Here is a 22,755-nt window from a genome sequence, read left to right on the forward strand (position 1 = left end):
GCCCCATCTAAGATAACACGAGATTCTGAAATAAGAGAATGGAGGAAAGCCTTTCCTTCATACAGACTTTTGATTGCACTAATAATGTTTCGGATGAGTATCAAAATTTCACGTGACTTTTTACTCATCCGGACCGGTCTTAATGGGATTGTGAAGCTACATTATGGCAACTTTTAAGTAGCGGCAGATAAAATGATTTAATGGCGGTCATTCAAGTCTCTGATAGGCATTGTAGAAGATGTATTTGGGTATTTAAAGGTCATCGCAGTGCGTAGGCCTCTCGAATTTCAATGGTATGAGAGTATATATTATATGATTATTTTTTACGACACCTATCGCACCTTTGCGGAATCGTAAAACCCCGTATACCTAGCTGCAGGGTATATGGACGTATTTCTGCCAAACGGAACTTTGTGCATTATAACGTGAGCCCTGTTGTGCATATATTCTTATGAGTCTCATGGCTCATGTCTTAATACGCATAGTTCCGTTGGACAGAAATACGTCCATATGGACAAAACGGGAAGTGGAAATAATGAGTTCCACGAATACCATTCGGAACTTCGTTCCATAAGCACGGATATAAACGCGTCTATGTGCGTTTTTTGTTTGAGACTGGATGTTATGAAGCCGTGAAAAGAGAGAATACGTCAAGGAACACAAACGTCTAGTAACTGAGGTCCTTCGAGGTGAGTGTTATCCTAGAGGCCAGAAAATAGTTTTTGTTATCAATACCATTTTGCCCTGATTTTGCTGGAAACTCTTACGTAAAGTTGCCCATAAGCAGTACAAAGTTCGTTCTACACTGGAAAAAAACCACATTGGATCTAGAGTCCAGACTCATAAAAACATCGACAAGAAAAAATACTCTTGATTCAATCGGATTTTTGCTTAAATCGAGAACCAAGCCTCTTAAATTTTAGTGGATTTCCTTTTGATTTAAGCTTAAATCTGAGTGAATCAAGATTATTTTTTCTTGTCAATGTTTTCAAGAGTCTGGACTCTAGATCCAATGGGTTTTTTTCAGTGTAGAGATCCTGTCAGCGCAACTACCGTACATAAAAAGCACGGATGCACTGTCAAAGAGCGATTTTGACTGAATCCGTTAATGAAAGTACAGGAAACTTCACATATAAAAGCACGGAAATTCCAGATTTTTTCGACGAATTCAAAGTAAGACCCTGAGAGGAATGCATGTTTTGAACACAATTGATTTTGTCACTCACGATCGATTTATTTAAAAAGCATAGTGAATGATATTGCTTAATTTTGAAAATTTATATTAACAAACTCACGCTTCCACTAAGTAGGTGTTTTTTTTGGTCAAGAAGCGTTTTGGTGACCACCCCGACAACCATAATCAGACCTACACTGGTAAAAAAAAAAAACACATTGGATCTAGAGTCCAGACTCTTGAAAACATTGACAAGAAAGAGGACTCTTGATTCAATCAGATTTAAGCTTAAATCAAAAGGAAATCCGCTCAAATTAAGAGGCTTGGTTCTTGATTTAAGCTTAGATCTGATTGAATCAAGAGTATTTTTTCTTGTCGATGTTTGTAAGAGTATGGACTCTAGAACCAATGTGTTTTTTTCCAGTGCAGATTTAATTGACATCACTAATGTGTCAAATTTTTCTTTGAAACTGCTTTTATGCGCCCTGTCCTCCAAGTCCCTCAATTCAGCCTTCTTCCTTTAAGTTTTTGAATACGACCCACGAAGCTTTCTCTGCAGATTTGGAGACATAGCGGCCATGGGGCGTACTCCCAATACAGAAAGCCCTTCGATCTTGAATACAATTTCCGATTTCAGCTCTTCGATCCCTTCGAACCTCTTCCGGGTCGCGACGCGACACCGCACAGTGGTACTAGTCAATCAGAAAAGTCTGTCATAAAATATTTGACTAAAACCGCAAATTTTGATGATTGTTTCGTCGAATTTTGAAATTTAAGGGGTGCTTTTGGAAGTAAATTTTACGAGAAAACCAATGGGACCACTTTTAAGACCTCGAAGTTTTGTAAAAATGAAAGTTATAAGCTTTTACAGTTTCTAAATTTTGTCCGAATTCTCCGTTGACTCACCCCATTGCGCGTCGTTTAGCGGAGTTTCAAGTCGGGTAGCTCTAGCACTCATGCGGAAAACAATGATACACGGCGCGGGGCGAACATGATTCATGAACAAGACACTTCCAACAGCGTTACATCGTCGCTTCGCTGACGCAAGGGAGCACCCCTATTTCCACTCCACATGAACCCCGGAAAGCGTGGATTCATACGGAGAACAGGGCCCACGTGGAAACAGAGATAGGTCCATATGTTAAAGGAAAAACGAAATCGCGTCGTCTTCCAGACGAAGGAACGCATCGGCCATTCCAGGGTTCCAAAATTGGCGGGAACAGTTATTTTCGTTACAAGAATGTGAGTGTGATTTTTTGGTCAAAATTTTGTAGATTTTTAAGTGTTTTCAGAAGAAAAATCAGTGGACTTTCCAGTTGGAAATGTCCAATAATTTTCCTGAGAGGATACAAATTGTGAGTGGGAATTTAGCGACGTTGAAATTCAGTTGCGTTCTTTCGTCCGGAAAACGGTAATTTGTGAGCTCGTGGCCTCTCTCATTTTCAAGGTTGCCTTTTCTTGGAAACCTGCAAAATTTGGGAAACTCAGGAGAATGCGATAAAGGCACCGGAAACCAGGGAAAATTAAGGAATTTTAGCAAAAAGGTTCCCTGAGTGAAGAGGATACATAACATTTCTCAAAATCCCCTAAAAGCCAGTTACTTCCAGCCGTTAAGGGTGCCACTGGCGCGGCCATGCGCAAACTAAAGGCGGCAAAAATTTGCATTTTTAGTGTAGGTAAAAATCGATTAAAAACAAATACAACGAGAAAGGCGACAAAATCTCTCATTTCCTGAGAGTATAGTAATTTCTAATATTGTCGTCTCTTAGTGATACAAGAGACAGCATCCTCAATAAGTCGAGTTACGAGAGAATAACCAAACACGCAATTTGGCCTAGAACGGCGCGACATAGAGAGAAATGATAACGAGGACTTAAGATGCAAAGGAGAAGCCCTCGGCGCGGCGATCGGCATGTAACACATATGAGCGCCTACAAGACTGCACGAATACTTCACGCATTGCATCAAACACACTGCGGTCATTGCGGTCAGCGTGGAACGCATAGTAATAGCGCCTACAAGACTGCGTGAATACTTCACGCATTGCGCCAAACACAGTGCGGTCAGCGTGAAACGCATAGCGCCTACAAGACTGCGTGAATACTTCACGCATTGCGTCCAACACACTGCGGTCTGCGCTGCGCGGCGCGCAGACCGCAGTGTGCGCACGAATCACCTTATACGTCCACGGTTACCTTCAGCATAAATACGTCCAATTCAGGTTCTCGAGAGGTCGGAGGAAATTGGCAAGCCTGGATTTTCCGGGCCCTGCGAGAGTCTCGATAAATTCGTGGAGGGCTTATCGAGCCGGCGCTGGTCTCGCCAGGCAATTCATCCCCTCGAAGAACTTGTCTGGTCACTCGAAAATTTGATTTATACGCCGCGTGGAGTGGTCACGGCTCCCGCGCTAAGACAAAACGCCGCGATGAACACTCGAAAGTTGCCAAATCTCCTCCAAAAGTGTTTATTTTTACAGAAAGTTACGTATGCAGGGTGTTTAGCATCAGAAAAAAATCGGAAAATATCAGGAATTTTGGCCGATCAGGAAAAAATCAGGAAAGTATCAGGAAAATCGGAAAAATCGGATGTTTCATCAGGAATTTTTCTCACGCGAATCTCCTCTGCGGAGAAGTCTTACTGCTTTTTGCCTACCGTGCCAAAAGTCGTCGCGCCGTCTTTGTTTCCGATAATTTCTCAAAGAAAAATCAGGAAAATATCAGGAGTTTTCAAAAAAAAAAACGCAGGGATTTTTTTTAAAATATCAGAAAAAATCAGGAAAATATCAGGAATTTTCAAAATTAAAATATACTAGACACCCTGATATAGATCTCCTTCAAAATTTCAGACTATTTAAATCAAATCGCGAACAAAACTCTCTGAAAATCTAAAAATTAATATCAATCAATTTTCCCGAAAATTCGTGATTTGCCAGAGGAGATGTGGCATCGTCCAAAGGCGCATACGATGTTCTCCCACAGCGCGGCGGACTAGGCGGTGGACGGTCCGGAAGTCCTCTTGCTCGCGGGGTCGGGAGCCCTGGTCACACTTCATTAGCGAGAGCTCTCCCATTCAAAGGCTCTTATTAAAGAGCACTCTCCGTCGTAAACGATCCGGGGATCGATTAATAACTCTTCGACGCTCGCGCCAGGAGACCTCTCGCAGGCTCTTGTAAGGTCGTTTATTTTCGGGACCTCAACCTCTCCCTGAGCAGCCCTGTAGGAAGTGAACCAAGTCAGGATCTTGTGGTTAACACAGGCGCAAGCTGTGTTCAGAGACCGGGAAACAAGAAGATCCAGGATAGTGGGACACAATGGGCTCCGAATTTACAATTGGATTACATTTTCCAATTAGGAACTGTAAATTATGGCTCAGTTTAGAGATAACGTGTATACTTTTTATTTCTTTATGCACATAAGTGGTTTTACGAATTAACCAGAAATTAAAGTTCATAACTGCAAAATGTAGTCCAATTATCCATCAGCACGATGAAGGATGGGAGATCCAGCAAGGTGACATCCTAAAAAATGGGGTTCTCCCTTAAGAAACGTTGAAACGTAGTTCTTTTCGAGAGGGGACATTTAGGCATAGCAGATTAGAAAATTCATTTTTTTAGCAATTAATCTTTCAAGGTGGTTGAACGCATGTTACTTACATGCGTAGGTATAAGACACCTCGAACGGAGGGGCGGGGGCTCCTGGGGTCTCCACCAGAAAATTTTTGAATTTTTGAAGTATGTAGCAGTTTGAGTCAATTTCGTCGAGAATATTTGCCCTTCCTCTTCCCTCCGCTCCTTCATTCTTTCTTCCTTCTCTTTTCTTCCTTTTGGCCGAGCAGAGGGCAGCAAGCGCATGCCCCTATACCCCCCCCCCCCCCTGGATCCACCCATGCTGTAAACTTTGACCCAATGTTCTCGAAAGCACTATAAATTGTTAAGCATTTAAAACCGAAAATTAATATTATTGAACCCCAAAACTGACAGAGATATTTTTCCTATTTCTTCCTCTCTACTGGTTTTTCTGAACTACCTTCGCTAAAACTTGCATAATATACTGTACTGCCATGCTAAGGAAAAACGCCGTGTAAACATTCGAGAGTTGCCAAATTTCCTTCGATAAAATGTTTATTTTTGCGGAAATTTATGCATATTTCTCCTTGAAATTTTCAGATGTTTTAGATTAAATCGTTAACAAATTCGTCTAAAATTAGACGTAAAATATTCACAATTTTCCAAGTAAATTCGTTTTCTATTGAATGAAACATGGCAACATCTGAAGGTTCATCCGGCGTTCTTCCTTAGCACGGCAGTGTAGGAAACCGCTCTTTTGGTGTTAGGATTTCAGTTAAGGACGACGCGTACAGGTACAACAAGTTGGCAGTGAAAAACAGCGATGACGCCGGTATGGCGCCGGCTCGGCTGCGAGGAGCCCACATGACGTGGGCAGAGAACGCGGTTTCATTTGTCAGTTTTTGGCTTGGAGCTGGGAATAAAGTAAGAAAAAAGGACGATAATTGACTCGCTATAGTATTTAAATGAGCGCGTAGATTTTATGCCCGCCTGCCCTAACCCGACGAAATTACTCATGACCAAGGTTTACGAACTTGGTGAAGGTCCCCTCTGTCCAAACGTCCAACTTTTTTTCCACTCGACTTTATCAAAAATATTATTGTTTCAAGATCAAGCTTCGTCTCGCGGCACTACGTCGCACGGTGGGAACTCACCGCAAGTTGTTGGACAACACGTAACGCGACCAGAGATGATATATTTGGACTACATTATGCAATTGGGAACTCAAATTTCTTATTCATCCTTAAAAACACCTATATGCATAGGAGAACTAATGGTACATACGTTCTTCCTAAACTGATCGTAAGCCGGACCTGTCCATTGTAAGATAATACATAACGCGACCAAAGACGATATATCTAAACTACATTGTGCAATTGGGAACTACAATTCCTGGGTACATCCGTAAAAACACTCATGTGTACAGGATAACTATGTTACATACGTTGCTCCTAAACTGATCGTGAGCCAGACTGTCCATTGTCAGATAATACATAACGCGACCGAAGATATCTAAACTACATAATGCAATGGGAAACTACAATTTCTGGCTCATCCCGTAAAAACACTTATGTGCGTAGGAAAACTAATGCCACATATTTTGTTCCTAACCTGATTGTGAGCCAGAAATTCCTAATGGGCCGGGCCTGTTCTAAACTTCGGCTGGATTAAAAAGAGTAGTACCCTCTCACAGAAAATGGCTTAAAAATCACGTTGAGCGCATTGGGAAAGTCTAAATTACACTACGAAATTCACAATCTTAGAAATTTGCAATTTTGTTACCTTGCCGTTTTAAAATATGATACCACGGCACAGGTGAACATTTTGTAAGAGGAAGCCGTTCCATCCAACCCTTGCCCACTAGGTTGCTACGCAATATCCAACATGACCGACGCCAACCTGTCAAAACACATGTGACAAAGACGAGATTTTTATCAACTGGCGTATTTATGTTTACCTTTTTCTTGCGTTGATGAAGACCATAGTGTTTCCTAATGAATTGCGTGCGGAAGCGTCTGCCGTGCTGAATATTGTGTAGCCATCCTTTGGCGCAAGAGTTGGATGGAACGACTCCTCTTACGGAATGTTCACCCGTGCAGTATAGTAGCATTTTTGAAGCGGGAAGCCTAAAAAACGCACATTTCTTACATAGATTGTGAAGTTGGGAGTGTATTTCAGACTTTCCTGATGCGCTTATCGTGATTTTTGAGCTATTTACTATTAAAAATAATTTTCCTCCTAGCTCTAGCCGAAGTTTGCAACAGGCCCAGTATGAAATTTTGTATCGAGGGGGGAGGGGAAGAGGGGCACGAAAAAAAGAAGGAAAAAAGAAACCAGCTTACTCGAGAACCCGACCATACGTTCGGTAGATCAGTCTACTGTGCGTGTCCGGTTGATTTATTGGTCGAAGTCCCTCTGTGACTCATTCACAATTTCAGTCAAAACTATAGTGCGTAAACTTCGACTTGGAAAGAACAGTAAGGTCAGAGTTAAGGTAATTTCGTAGGTGGTTGGCCGTTTCTTCCTATGAAGCGAGCCGGCCATATGTGAGTATCATTAGGAATTTACGGCGAAGTTCCTGACTGTTTTAAAGCTCACCAAAGGAGGAAAGCGATTACTCATCTACCTACTCTCGTTTCTTATAACTGCGTCGGGACCGAGCTCATTGCGTATGTTCCTCTTCTAACGAGGTAATTGCTGCGTCAATGTGACAACGAATCGTGTTGTTGTGTGCGGTAGCTTAGTCTAGAGTCCCTTTACAGAGAGAGTTGAGGCAACGCGGCTTATGAATGTAACAAACCGGAATGAAGATTATACAAATCGGACGTTTTTTGTAATCTTTGATCAACCCATTCCCGAATTCTTGTCTTCGCTCCCTCTCTCATTCCATTTGTTCCTTGTCGTACCCCCCATTTCCCGGTCCATTCCAGTTTATGATCTTTGCAACTGGTGAAAATGTAATATTTATTCCCGTTCACTGAAAAAAGGTGCGTATGGCTCAAGCATGATCATTCTTGAATTTGCCGCCAATAATTTTTTTTTTTTTTTTTATCTTGATTTAAGCTGAATTTTTCATGATACAAGAAAAATAATGTTTGGGTCAAGCAAGAAAGTAGTTTATATTGAGCAGCAAAAGTCTTGATCTAGGAAAAAATACTTCTTGGCGGAAAATTTAAGATTCTTTTTTTTTTTCAGTGTTTGTGACACTGTGGAGGCCTAAAATACGGGAGCCAATCAAAAATTGATATGCATGGTCTTTACTCTCAATGTGAAGGGAATCAAACTTATAGTCGTTCGGATCGTCTGGAAAGAATGCGGCCATGAACTATCTTACCCAAACAGCACGGTGGAACGAAATTATTTAAAAGAAATTGCAATTTATTGCATTACAATTTCAATGTTCTTCGGTGAAATTCCAAAAAATGCGAAAGCCCTGTCAACACTACTAGCAAAATTTCACGGAACTTGACGCGAAAGTTAAGCTCCATAAACCTATCTTTGTGTGGACAAGGTCCTCCATTCATAAGAAATGAACGAAAAAATTATGAAGGAACAAACATAAATGTGGTTTAGTAATTTTAACTTCCGCCGCTGCGCCGCGCTGATCGCTTTGTGTTTGGCGCAATGCGTAAAGTATTCCTGGAGTCTTGTAGGCGCTATGCGTTTCACGCCAACCGCTCCTGACTGCACTGTGTTTGGCGCAATGAGTGAAGTATTCATGCAGTCTTGTAGGAGGCGCTAATATGTGTTACATGCCGACCGCTGCGCCGAGGGCTTGTCCTTTTCATCTCAAGTCCTCGTCATCATTCCTCTCTGTGCTGAGCTCCAGGCCAAATTGCTTGTTCAGTTCCTCTCTTAACTCGACTAATTAAAGATGCTGTCTCTTGTGTCACCGAAAAACGACAAAATTAGAAATTACTATACTCTCAGGAAAGGGAGATTTTATTCCTTCTCTCATTGATAATTTTTTTTTCTGAATCCGATTTTTTTCATACCTACATTTAAAAAAATTGCAAAATTTGCCGCCCCCTAAATTTAAAGCGTCATTGCAGCGCTCCCCTACAGAACTAGAAAAAAAGTAAAATCATGAGCTTGCGTATTTTATACAGTGGAATGCGGCAAAGCCGTCAAAACTCATTTTCGCTCTGGGACCGCACCGGAAAAAAAGTCTCCTGGATCCTGTATCCAGACTCTTAAAAAATTTGACAAGAAAAACTACTCTTGATTTCATTGGATTTTTGCTTGAATCAAAAGGAAATCCGCTTAAGGTAAGAGGCTTAATTGGCTCTTGATTCAAGCAAAAATCCGATGGAATCCAGACAATTTTATAAGAGCCTACACTCTGGATCCAAGAGACTTTTTTTTTCCAGCGCGAAGCATCGTTACCTTAAAATTAACATTTTAAGTACGACTAAGAAAGTAGGTAGGAAGTAGAACGAACCAACTAGGACTATTCTTTCTTGTCTTCGTTTAGAGTCCGGACTCTGGATCCAAGAGACTTTTTTTCCATTGTGTAGTATCGTTACCACAAAAGTAACGTTGTAGCTACGACTATGTAGGAAAGAGGGTGTAGGACCTGGAACCATCCCACTATAAGCACCCATTTTTTCTTGTTAATTGTTTTAAAAGTCTGGACTTTTAATCCAAGAGACTTTTTTTCACCACGAAGCATTGGTACCATAAATAAGGGACATTGTAACTACGACAAGGAAAGTAGGTAGTATGTGGAACCAACTTCTAGCATCGTAATAGACGAATATTTTCCATCCGGAAGGGTTAAAAGTAACTATTTTATAAATAGGATCATATTTTCGCCGGGCTAAACGCGAGAGCTGGCTCTAGCTCTTGGTCAGATTGATAAGTTGCTCGGGAAGGCTGGAGCCCGTGCTCCTCCATCACTCGGCTTTTGTCAACTCCTCGGCGTTATTTTGCGAGGGAGCAGATTTATTCGCCTCGAGTAAGAATTAGCGTCAACTTGCCCGCTGCCAAGCATTAATTTCAGCTGTCAAATCCGCCGTGCTGAGGAAGAACGCCGTATGAGCCTACAGGCGTTGCCAAATTTCCTCCGATAAAATGTGATTTTTGGAAGGAAGTTATGAGTATTTTTCCTCCAATTTTTCAGGCAACATTGTTCGCAGTTAAATCTAAAATATCTGACGATTTCTGGGAAAAATATGCATAACTTCCTTCCAAAAATAACATTATATTCGGAGGAAATTTGGCAACTCTCGAATGTACATACGGCGTTTTGCCTCAGGACGGCAGAAATGTACGGCGCAGCGGCTCAACAACTGCGGCAGACTCCGCTGACAGCATTCTCAAAAGTTATTAAAACTGATTGCTCAAGCCGTGCTCCGACTCACTTTTAATTCACGCTTTTCTTTTCACGAGAATGTCATAGCTAACTTCCTCCGTCTGACGGTGCCTTTTCAGCAAGTGTCTTTTTTAAATAAGCCACCGTGGCATATCCCGGACGCAATTAGCATTTTTCAACGGAAAAGTCTCGATTATTTGAAATTAAGTCGCGATTTTCAGGATTTTTTGGAAATAAAATCGCTAGGATCATTAACACTTGAGCGACTATCCTCAATCTTGTTGCAATTTCACAGTCAATAAAATTGAAACTTTATCTCAATTTATCACGAATTTTTGTTCGATAATATTGCGATAAATCCCCGTCGATAAAACCACGATTTTGTTGTAACTTTATGCGATGAAATTGCAATTTTTTATCCGATTATATATAATTGGGTGCAAGCGTAAATTGACCGTGATTTAGTACCTAATGTTCATCATCGAAACTGTGAGGACATCTACGATAGAATCTCACGTCGAAAACATGTTTGAAACTGAAGTATTTTAAAAAAAACCTAAAGCACACAGGAAATGAGAGACAACCTACTAAATTCACCCGGACAATTGCATCAGATCTCGTGCCAAAATAAACAATATTACGATATCAGATACATGTTCAACATCTGTTTGACCATGATTGTGATCTTCCAGATCGAATTTGTTTGCCAATCGTTCCTCTCGAGAACGACCCAATTTTGGAGAAAAAACAGATGCAAAGAATGGATTTCAAACTTTCACGGGCTCATCCTTGATTTTGAGCGGTGCCATACCAGTGGCGTGGCGTGCTTTGCGATTTATCGATTGTTATGCCATTTAAACCTATGGAAAAGGATCGATAAACAGGGTGTTCGCAGCGAACATCTTAATAATCGACTCTTTACCATAGGATTGATCCTAGTCTGCCTGAGCCTCTGAACCAACGAGAAAGCCTGAGCGGGGTCAATTTGACCCCAGCTGAAAATCAATTAGTTAGCTATGTTTTTTTCATGTTTTTAGTTAATATCAGTGCACTAAACTTACAGGCCTTAACCATAAAGCATATCTAAGTTTTAAAAAACACGGCGCAGGGTATGCAACCATTTTATCATACACATGTTGCCAAGTTGTTCTCAGCATGTCAAAAAATATTCATAGGGCTACTAAATACTGAAAACGAAAAAAATCTGAAAAATTTTGCTTGTTTTATAAGTTTCTGAAAAAAATTAAAAAGAGAAAAATGAATACACCTTCAAAGTAAGCTTTTGTGATGCTAAATGGTAAAATATATGTTATACGGATATCTGACCCCGCTCAAGCTTTCTAGGGGTACTCGTGAATTTTTTGATCTCTCATGCACATTTTTCTTCTTTTTTTCCCCCCTTCAAAATCGTGTTCCTAGATGTTTTTGTAGACCTATTTGTGAAGGACAAAAAATTCCGTGCATACCACGAGAAATGGCAAAGAGTTGAAACTCCCGTGGGGTCAATCTGACCCCTCTCAGGCAGACTAGGGTTAAATAGCATAACAATCGATACATCGCAATTCATGCCACGCCACTGGTACAAAAACGTATTCATTTATTTGTATCTCTCTTGTTAAATAGACCACTATAGCGTCCCGTGTTTATTTTCAGATAGTAGGTTATTTGGACTACATTCGGAAACTAAGACGGGACTAAAATTTCTAGCTCATACATAAACACTCCTATCTGCTCGGGGAAAATAATGGCGCATATGTTTTTTTCTAAAATGCGCCAGAAATTGTATTTTCTAATGCAGGCAAATTGTGACGAATTTATTCGCTATATTGCCAATAAATTATGCCACTTGTAAAAAACACAACAAAATGACCGATATCGTAACAGTCTATTTCTTCTGGGTGGGACCATCGAATGTATCGAATATCTTAGTCACTAAATCAGTATATTGAAGGGGGCACGCTTCGTGTGCCGTCTCGAGGTGGTAACCAAGACTGCTGTGCTAAGGAAGAACGCCGTATAAACCTTCAGACGTTGCCAAATCTCCTTTGACAAAATACGAATTTTCAAGGAAACTTGAGTACACTTCTCTACCAATTTTTCAGAGAATTTCAGTCGCAATTTAATCTACAAGGTATGAAAATTTCAAGGTACAATATTCATACATTTCCTAAAAAATGACTGTCTCACAGGGGGAAATTTGGCAACACGCCATGTTTATACGGCGTTTTTTTCTTATAGCACACAAGAGGCTTGTCCTGTGACACGAAACAAGCTGCTCGCTTGTCGTCGCTCCTCTGACGTTAGGGCGTAACTTGATTTCCGTATGAGCCCCAGAAAGCCTAGATTTATATGTAAAACAGGGCTCATGTGGAAATCAAGGTACACCCTTACGTCGGAGGGGGACGACTTGTATCCTCATCGCAATATCGACAGATACAGGACCACGAGACCAGTGGTGAGGCGTGAAAAATCGATCATCGATGTTTCCCGATTTGAAACCATGGTAAAGAATCGATTATTAAGATATACCCTGTTTATCAGTGGCGTGGCGTGCTTTGCGATTTATCGATTGATACGCCACTCAAACCTATGAAAAAAAATCGATTATCAGGGTGTTCGCAGCGGACGCCTTAGGAATCGATTCTTTACCATAGCTTCAAATGGCGAGATATCGATAATCGATCATTCACGCCACGACACGCTGTTTATCGATCCTTTTCCATAGGTTTAAACGGCAGATCAATCAATATATCGCCAGGCTCGCCAGGCCACCGCACGGTACCTGCAAACCCGGTGGGAAAGCTAGGAAACTAGGTTCTTACCTTAATGTCAAGGTGAGCAATTTTTCTTTGATGAAGATAAGCGAGGCCTTCGACGACATGCTGGACAAACTTGACTACATCCGATTCGAAAGGCACCAGGTTGTCGTCGATTATCGTCTGGAGATCGCCACCCGGAGCGCTGCGGACAACCCGACAAATGTCGATTAGACTTACAAGACTCACAAGTGCATGTACGTACACGTGCACGCGTTTGGATCTATAGCATCCATACCCACACTGACGTGAGCCCCGGGATCCATAAGGGTGCGTGCGTTACAAGGCTCGTGTCGCGTTGGACGTGGTTCCTTTTGATCTAGACGCGTCCACGTGGGGAATCGTGTCCCGATCACGTGACGTTGTTAACAATCGTATCGACCTGGACTTGCTTTGTATCGCGAGTTTGCTTCGGTTGAGATGCGGGATGCGAGGGTGAGTCGAGGGGGGGGGGACAACTCACCCACATCCCACATTCCTTACCTGGATCGTGGGGAAAAGTCGAGAGAGACCAAAATGAAACAGTGCTATGAAAGTTCTGCAATAAAGTTTTGCGATTTTACACTGGAAAAAAAAGACACATTGGAGCTAGAGTCCAGACTCTTGAAAACATTGACAAGAAAAAGGACTCTTGATTCAATCAGATTTAAGCTTAAATCAAAAGGAAATCCGCTCAAATTGAGAGGCTTGGTTCTTGATTTAAGTTTGAATCTGATTGAATACAGAGTATTTTTTCTTGTCGATGTTTCCAAGAGTCTGGACTTTAGATCCAATGTGTCTTTCTTCCAGTGTATATGATATGATTGTATTTTTTTTTTAACAATATTAGATTTCAATATTTTTACATCATTCGGTCAATAAAACCTGATTTTCAAGTATCAGTGAGATGAGCTTCAGGCACTGAAAAGAAAATTTGGTAGTATGTACCGAAGTTCGGTGTTTCATATCATCCCAACTAATTCGGTTCGTGTAACCGAACTTTCGGTTCGCGTAGCCGAACTTTCGATCCGTGTAACTGAACTTTCCGATTCGTGTAACCGAACTTGTGCGGTAAAGCGAACTGACGAACAAAGTTTGATCATATGTGTCGAACGATCGGTTACGCGAACCGAAAGTTCAGTTTGAGGAAACAAATACTTGGGATGATATGGAACACCAAAGCACCAACGATCGATTCACATGATCGAATTTCTTTTTTCAGTATGTGTATCAGAAAGATAGACAATTTTTAGTGCCAAGAAAAATTGCACCTTATTCCAATTTTATTGCATCAATATGAGGTGTCCTTTCAATAAGTAGATTGGCAATGTACATTTTTAATACCTCTCTTCTCTAAAAATGTATTTTTTTGTAGTAGGGTGGTAAAAGCAGCGCTTAGTCTACACAGTTTTACTGGCCAAGAACAAGGCCAAAAAGTTCAAAAATTGCATTCACCGATTAGAGCTAAAAATTTTAGACTGTAATTGAAATTTGTGAACTTTTTTGGCCTTGTTTTCCCCACAAAATAGTGTGGATCCAGAACTAATTTAACCTCATTGTTACTTACAGTTTGGGCCACGTTTCTTACTGATTTTTTCTTCTATATGTCTTTGCCCATCCCGATATTTAACGCGAGCCTTGAGAACCTTTATTATGGCCGCTATAGTTTTTTAAAAGGCAGCATTATTACACCAAAGTTTGCAAGGTTTTTCTTAAAAAGCGTGTCATTTACTTTCATAAAAATTGCCCAAATCTGGCAATCTCGGGGAAAAGCGGATGTAAAGGAATGAATAAAGGGTGCCTGCCGTGTAAATAACTTCATTTTCATAACCAAGTAGGTATCTTTCTTTTGCGAAAGATTATTCAAATCAAGAAGGACTTGCATTAGGGAAATGTTTGAATTTATTATTCAAAGTATTATGTACCCACTTCCCACTTTGATGAGCATACACGGATCTCTCTTCAATGAGAATGATATTTAGATATTCATCACCTCTTTCAAATAAAGAGAACATCATACAATAGGGTAATGTTATGTCAGAACCTCGTCGTATTTTTTTCTTACCACTGCGTCTCAGGGCGGAAATGAAATCAGCCCATTTCTTTTTGTGCCATGGATTCGAGTTTGCATTTGATTTGTTATTTATATTGAGAAGGTAGCAAGAACGAGTCAAAAGGGAGCACTCATCCGAATTATGATTATTTTTGCTCTTATCCTGGAGTTTGGCCTTATTTCGAAATTTTCCTGCGGAAACCCCCTGGATTATCGTCTCGGTTCTCTTCATGCTGAGAAATACTCTTCATAGTTTACTGCATATAAGTTTATAATTGGACCGCTTTTAGCAGAGAGGAACCAAGCAACATCAGCTACTTCCAAAACCTGGGCATTGTAATTCTTTACAAGGGAACGTTTATGCGGATTTTTTTTGCAAACAGTGAATTTTCTGTATAGGACGAAGCAAATTTTCCTAAACTCTTCAAAGGAATCCGCACATGCACAACCGTTCTCATGTAACAAATTAAATTGCCCAATTAAATATGGCAATATTCGACGTGACTTGGTCTCTCTCGGCTTAACGCGGTTTTATGTTGAAGTTGGAAGAGTTTACGACTTATTGGTGACATCTCAGGCAGAGGCGTGGCGTGCTTTGCGATATATCGATTGATCTGCCATTTAAACTTGTGGAAAAGGATCGATTATCAGGGTGTTCGCACGAACACCTTAATAATCGATTCTTTACCATAGGTTTAAATAGCATAACAATCGATATATCGCAAAGCACGCCACGCCACTGATCTCAGGATAGCATTTCTTTGTCAAGCCTCATCTCCTGTTGTATCAATAATCAACTTTGAGTTTTAGGAGTCAGTCTGTCCTTTAAAACGAGAAGTAAAATTCAAAATCTCGTTTCCACGTGTTTTAGACATATAGTGTTAGTAATACTTCCGTGATAAGGAAAACGTCGTATGAGCATTCTAACGTTGCCAAATTTCTTCCAAGAAAATAAGTGTTTTCGAGAAAATCATGAATAATTTTCTTCGAAATGTTCCGATGTACGCTTGATGAAATTACGAATCGAATTCTTTGAAAATTTTACAGAGACAAGAAGAGAAATATTTACATGTTTTTCAGAAAAGTCTTATTTTATCAAACAAAATTTATTGGCAACATCTTATAGTTCGTGTGGCATTCCTCCTTAGCACGGCAGCATACCTCGAATACTTATCGATACAATTTGCCCATTGATAACAGTGGCGTGGCGTAAATTGCGATGTATCGATTGGTATGCCATTTAAACCTATGGTAAAGAATCGATTATTAAGGTGTTCGCTGCGAACACCCTGTTCATCGATCCTTTTCCATAGGTTTAACTGGCATAACAATCGATGTATCGCAAAGCACGCCACGCCACTGATTGATAAGGAGAACGGAATGCTTACCTAGGGCGGGGGCGTTTTAAAAGTGAGATTCGTGGGTGTGAATACTTTTTGGCCCAGCGTATCGTTTGAAGGCGCTTCCTTCGTGGTCACAGTCATTCAAGCCATTCATTTTTTTGCTGGCGCTCTTCGCTAAGAAGAACACAGGGATTGTTTTTTAAGTCTGACGGCGTGGCATCCCTACTTTCAGGTGCAAGGGAGAGGTCGCTGTTCATTGGCCGAGGGTTTCCTCGAATTTTCGAATTAGGCTGGGCCCAATATTTTTAGCTTAATGAGATGTGAATTTTCCGGTAATTTAATAGCTCTAAAGCGAGGGGAAGTTTACAAGTCGGAAACGTCATAAATTCATTTTTAGTAAGGTGTTGACTTTTGAAATTAATAAAAGAAAAGTCTCGCCTTTACACGATTGGTTTTTTTTATTTATTTATTTTTTGTTCAGTGTATGTACCGGTACCTACATTTCGGACTACGAGTCCATCCCCTGAACCAAATCACCAATTTCACGGGAAAATCTTGGATTTAGTGCTGTGTGATTTTAGTGTGATTTAGTGCTGTGTGATTTTAGTTTGCTTTAGTGCTGTGTGAGTTTAGTGTGATTTAGTGCTGAGGATGGACTCGTAGTCCGAAATGAACTTATTTCTGCCGAACAGAACCATAGACGACTGGAAAATATGGGGTGTGCTATAGAAATCTGCATAAGAAACAATGTTAAAATGATTGTGATTTCTTTTACGGAAATGGAAAAGCGAGATTCACCATTCTGCCAAACGGAACTAAACGCCAACTGAATGCAGCACTCATGAGCCGTGGACATGGTAAAGGAACATTGTGGACGGGGCTCATGAGTTAAAATGGACGACGAACGAGGGTTTCGTCGCTGCTGACGTCATTGGCGCTTTATAATTCCCATTCATTTTTACTGTCCTCGACTAAGGAGCACACCCCTTCTCTCCCACCCGTCCCTGGTTCCGTTTATTGCCGCAATCACACGCTGAATGTGGGAGCTGAATGTGGAAGTCATCGGGCCGATGCCTGAATTTCACGCGCAAAATTCAGCAACGATTCTCAGCGACCATCGTATTATGTCGGATTTGTCCGAACTATTCGAATAGATTTGATACACATCTGAATGGAAATAACTCGAATTCGCGAAATTTCAGCCGTTGAGCGATGACTGTTGACGTCCACATTCAGCTGCCAAATTTAGCGTGTGATTCCGGCATGTCAGAAATACGTCCAAATGTATACGTGCACTGAACAAAAAATAAAACCTCAAACGTGCGAAGGCAAGACTTTTCTTTCACGAATTTCAATTAACACGCAAAACGCGTTATTCTGATTGTTTTTTTCATGACTTTAAATTATAACGCATGTAAAATTGCAAATATCAGGTACCTACGTGCTGAATGTTTAAATTCTGCCAACATTGCTCGGATAAATTTATTCCTCTTGTTTCTTCTCGCAAGAAAAAAAGACCGAAAAGCCAAGTATAAATTCAAATGAAGGAGTTAAAATTTGTTCGCCCCTCGCGTTGGAATCATCGATCAATTTGTAACTCCAGCGTTTTACATGTTTTCTTCTCTTTTTTTCTGAAAGCTACATGTAAACGCTGAACTCTCAGGAGAGGAATGCGTACAAGTGTATGTATACAGGCACTAAAAAAAAGGTAGAGGGTGTGGGGGGCTTAATGAATCTTTACAGTCACGCGAGAGCAGTTTGCGATAGAAATTAGAAAATTGCATTATTCACCCTCGTTTTTCATTTTCCACCTACTCTACATTTTATTGCTGCTACCCGACGCGACGGGCTTTTAGATTATGAATTTTGAAGAGCGCGCAGCCATTTCAACGCCTCTCTTGTTTTTATCTATTGTGCGCCCACCGGTTTCTCACGCTGTAAAAAATGCAAACCGGGTAACCCAAATACTTGAGCTATACCTAGACTTGGGCGCCTTTTATGAATTTTTATTTGCACTGTAATGGGTGCCCACAATTCATTTTTATTGCAGGTATTAATTAGACATTTTGATCGAACAATTAAAAACGGATTTTTATACTAACCCCTTCGTTATTTTTCCATAATATTTCATTCGTTTGTTCAGGTGAGGAAGGGGCAAGAAGGATTAACGCACTAATTTTTTAATGTTTCCTACAGAGAGTCCTCAGTATCGCATCTTCATTCCCATTTGAATCGGAGCATCCTCAAAACTTTTTATTTTCGACCGGAAAAATCTAATTTATTTTGTCATGAAGTACAATACTACAATCTTGTTGTGAAGTCGCTGCTGACTTCGTGCGATAATTGCATCTTTCTTACAACTTATTTGGAATGAAATTTCAATGGTGTATTTGGAAGTAAATTTGACGAACACCATTGTAAGCTCCATTTAAAGCCTTCAACGCCTACTATAGTGAGCCATGTGGATAATGTAATTTCATGCAAATTTGGTGGAAAAAAGGGGAAGAATAAGACTTATTTGTAAGTATTATTTGCAAAAAGTCGTCTTTTTCTTTGGCTGACTATTTTTAAAGATTTAAAACAGACTTGAATTGCACTTATCGTTCTCTACAGGGCGAAGGAATAGAAAAATGAAAGAAATCTCGAGGAAAATCGCTTTTTCAGAGAGAAAATAAAAATTCGATTAGACGTGAAGAGTAAAGGATGAGAATAAAGGGAAAAGAAAATAATAATAATGGGCAATATCGGTTAGAAAAATAGTCCCACAATGAGTAGACGCTTTGAGCGACACTATCTCCACGGATAAAGAAAACAACAAAGTCAGTGGCGAGGAGGATAAAAGAGACGGGATGTATAAGAAAAGTGAGAGATCCTGATAAAGCAATCAAGAGAGGGAGGTTACAGCTATGAAAAAGCTGAAACAGACCGGAACAAGTCCGGTTTGCATGCAGAGAAGGAAATCACAAATCGCCGTAGGGAATGACAGGGTTGCCAGAGAGTGAGTTTCACGGAAAACAGTAGGTAGTCACAACCAGCGGCTGGTTTAAAAATGCGCCAGCTACCTTACGGTAGTTTTGATAACTACTGCGGTAGAGGACACAACTAAGAGGGTAGTTATCGTAACTACCGAGTAACTAACGTAACTGTCAAAAAACTCATTTTCTTTGTTGATTTCAACCAGCCGCTGGTTTCGACGACTATACTATTTTTTCCGAGTTTTTTTGCCAAAAAATTCACCAAAAATGAGAAACAAATGAATCTAAATTTGAAAAAGGTCGGAGTAATAGTACTCGTAACTTAACACCCTTTTAGTTAAGTTAGAGGATTTATTACTAAAATAAATTAATAAAAAAATAACTGAGCCTTTTTTATGGAAAACAGGGGGTCTGCCCGTTGTCAAATTTATTTTAAAACCGTAATAAGCAGTTGTATCATCGATACATCTCTGGCCACAGTGAGAAACTTCGTATCTTCGACGTTGCAGACTTCCCGTTATTCTTTACTTTATCTTTGGGAAACTTGTTAACGTAGTTTCTGAATAACTTCCTTGATTTTTCTTCTCTGTTACCAGATTATACGGTATACATATATTCAAGCTATATCTTCACCTTCCACCCAAAGTATCACAAACGCCATAGGACGTTTAAAAATTTCCGCTGCCGTTTTATTTTTTTACAGATAAATTGTTCAACAAAACTGTCCGAAAATACCACTGAATTTTCTTTGTGGTGACAATAAAATTTAGGGAAACTCTCAAACAGATACAACCAACAATTCTCCGTAAAAAAATGAAATGGGCCCGGAAATTTTGAAACGTTGCATGGCGCTTGTGATACTTTGGCCCGAAAGTGACGATATACGGGTACTTGTTCCTCTTTGAAAAAATAAAACAGGAGCGAAAATTTTGAAACATCGCACTTTTGCCGTCGATGCAATTTTTTGTACATAAATCATAGGTGGCAACGTAGGCATTGAAAGGGGCGAGCAAAAAAGATTCCCCCGGAAACCGATGCTCGATAAAATGGACAAGGGAACGAGAATGGAAACTTCGCCATGGATAATATTATTTTAACTCGCAGCGTCTCGTCTAGACCAGAGTGAGGCTCGTAGGAATGAAGGGTGTAACTGTGTAAGGGACAAACGCGTCAGGGCCGAAGGGATGCCGAGCTGCTTGGCTCCGGTTGACCTATTTTACGGACTCGGAATCTACCTTACCGCGTAGAAAACGCGAATCCGCGTAGACAAGTGATCGTATGGTTGCGCGGTTTTGACTCGGGCCAGCTGAGATGATGTCCAATCGCACGGACGCACCGCGCAACCAAAAACCTATTTATCTCGCTCAACATCTGCACTATAAAAGTTAACAGCTCCGATAAAGCCCCCACCGTCTTATTGTCAGCTCTGCCGTGCTAAGGTAAAACGCCGTATGAACCTCCAGGCGTTGCCAAATTGCCTTCAATAAAATGCGAATTTCCTGGAAAACTAGCGGAAATTTTCCTCCCAGTTTTTCACAGAATTTCATTCGCAATTCAATCTACAGTTTCTGAAAATTTAAAGGAAGAACATTCATAACGCTCCTTGAAAATTAACATCTTATCGGAGACAATTTGGCAACTCTCGAATGTTCATACGGCGCTTTTCCTTAACACGGCAGTATTGTCAGCTCTTACTTGTCGCTCCTGGGCCCCCTTCATTTCTTACACAGAACGCCGTATGAGCCGTCGGAAGTTCCCGAATTTCCATTCATGGAAGGCAACATTTCTAAGAACTCCCTGAGCATTTTTTTTCTTTAATTATTTTCGAATATTTCGTTCGTAATTCAAGTTAATTTTCCTGGAGCTTTAACATGAAACTCTTGTAACCTTCTTCGAAAATACGTATTTTATCGGGGGAAATTCGGCAACACTCTAATATTCATACGGCGTTTTTCCACAGGGCGTCAGTTTTCGGGCCGCGATATTGCTAGCCCTGAGGGTCGTATCACGTATCACTCGACGGGAATCCGATGCTGAACCGTCGATGTGGGGGCACACATGGAAAAATTACGATACCCCCCCCCCCCCCCCCCCCCATCGGAAAGGTCGATTCGAAGTTGAGGGATGAGGGATTTATCGGATTTGTCTAAATATTGATGGCCTCGACTTGATACACACTTTTATAAAATTCCCTTTAAGATTTTAGAGCGAGACCAAGTGTTAGAAACTTGCAATCTGTGAAAAAAAATAAAAATAAATAAATAAATAAAAGCAAATTGGGGGGTCCTCCTTCGGCCCCCTACGCCGTCCCGATGGTGCCTTCGATGGTCCTTCCTACTCTTTCTTGCCAAAGAAAAACGCCGCATGGACCTTAGACGTTGCCAAATCCCCCACGATAAAATATCTATACTTGAGGAGAGTTATGCGTATTTTTCCTTAAAATTTTCAATTATTCTGGATTAAAATGCGAACAAAATTGTCTGAAAATTGAGGAATAAATAGTCAGAATTTTCCGGGTGTTTTTTTTTATCAATGGAATTGTATTCCTTACAAAATTGTGTGGACTTAGCACTATTTTACCCCCTTAGTTGAGCATAAATATACGTCTAAAAGTTGCCGATTTTCGCGTGCAATCAGAAGAAGGATCAGTGAAATTATGAATTAGAAACGCACAAAAAGTACCTGGTAAAGTTACGATGGATCAGTTGCGCTGGTCTTAGAATTGTGATTCAATGCTTAATTCTAGTAGCTCAGCTAAAAATAATAAGATCCATCCGAAAAGCAACCTTCTACTTCCAATATTAACCGAGGTATCGCCCTTTGAAAAGTCGGGGTTTTGACGTCATCTACCGCGGCATTGACACCCTCGGTCCCCTCCACCTTGTTTTCATTAGTGACGCACATTTGCACTGGTTACTCAACGTGAAACTCGAATGAAGATATTAGCGCCTGTAAGACTGTGAAAATACTTCACGCATTGCGCCAAACAGTGCGGTCGGCGTCAGCCGTATATTAGCGCCTACAAGACTGCATGAATACTTCTCGCATTGCGCTAAAAGCAGTGCGGTCGTTCAGTTGGCGTGGATGCATATAAGATCCTACAATACTTCGAGTTCAGTCGATTTTACGCACATTTGCACTGGTTACTCAACGTGAAACTCGGGTGGAAGCAAGGTGGAAGACATCAAGAGTGTCACTACCGCGGTGGATGACGTCAAAAGCCTGACTTTTCAAAGGGCGACATCTCGGTTAATATTGAACGTAGAGGGTTACTGTTTTGACAGATCTTATTATTCTTAGCTGATCTACAAGAATCAAGCATCAAAACGCGATTAAATGACCAGCGCAACTGACCAATTTGACGTATTTATGCTAAGAATAACTATGTTACACGCAGTATTCAAGCACATAGTTTCTTATTAGGCCTCGATAGACGATCAAATTCCCCAAACCAATTACCATCAAAGTGTCGGGAGTCATCAGTCTTAGACTCATTAATTTGCTCCATTTTAAAATGAAAACTTGGCAGAAATGTT

At 40.6% G+C, this 22,755-nt stretch overlaps 1 protein-coding gene across 1 annotated transcript in view; it reads right to left on the reverse strand.

Moving 5' to 3' along the window:
- LOC109032720 (uncharacterized) overlaps nucleotides 1-22,755 on the reverse strand; it is a 225,116-nt gene that overhangs the window by 26,075 nt on the left and 176,286 nt on the right. Inside the window, exon 3 of the mRNA XM_019044992.2 lies at nucleotides 12,876-13,014. Coding sequence (XP_018900537.2) covers nucleotides 12,876-13,014 — 139 coding nt within the window. The remainder of the gene's footprint in view (nucleotides 1-12,875; nucleotides 13,015-22,755) is intronic.

The sequence above is a fragment of the Bemisia tabaci genome, chromosome 5 (genome assembly GCF_918797505.1).
Source record: "Bemisia tabaci chromosome 5, PGI_BMITA_v3".
Lineage (NCBI taxonomy): Eukaryota > Metazoa > Arthropoda > Insecta > Hemiptera > Aleyrodidae > Bemisia > Bemisia tabaci.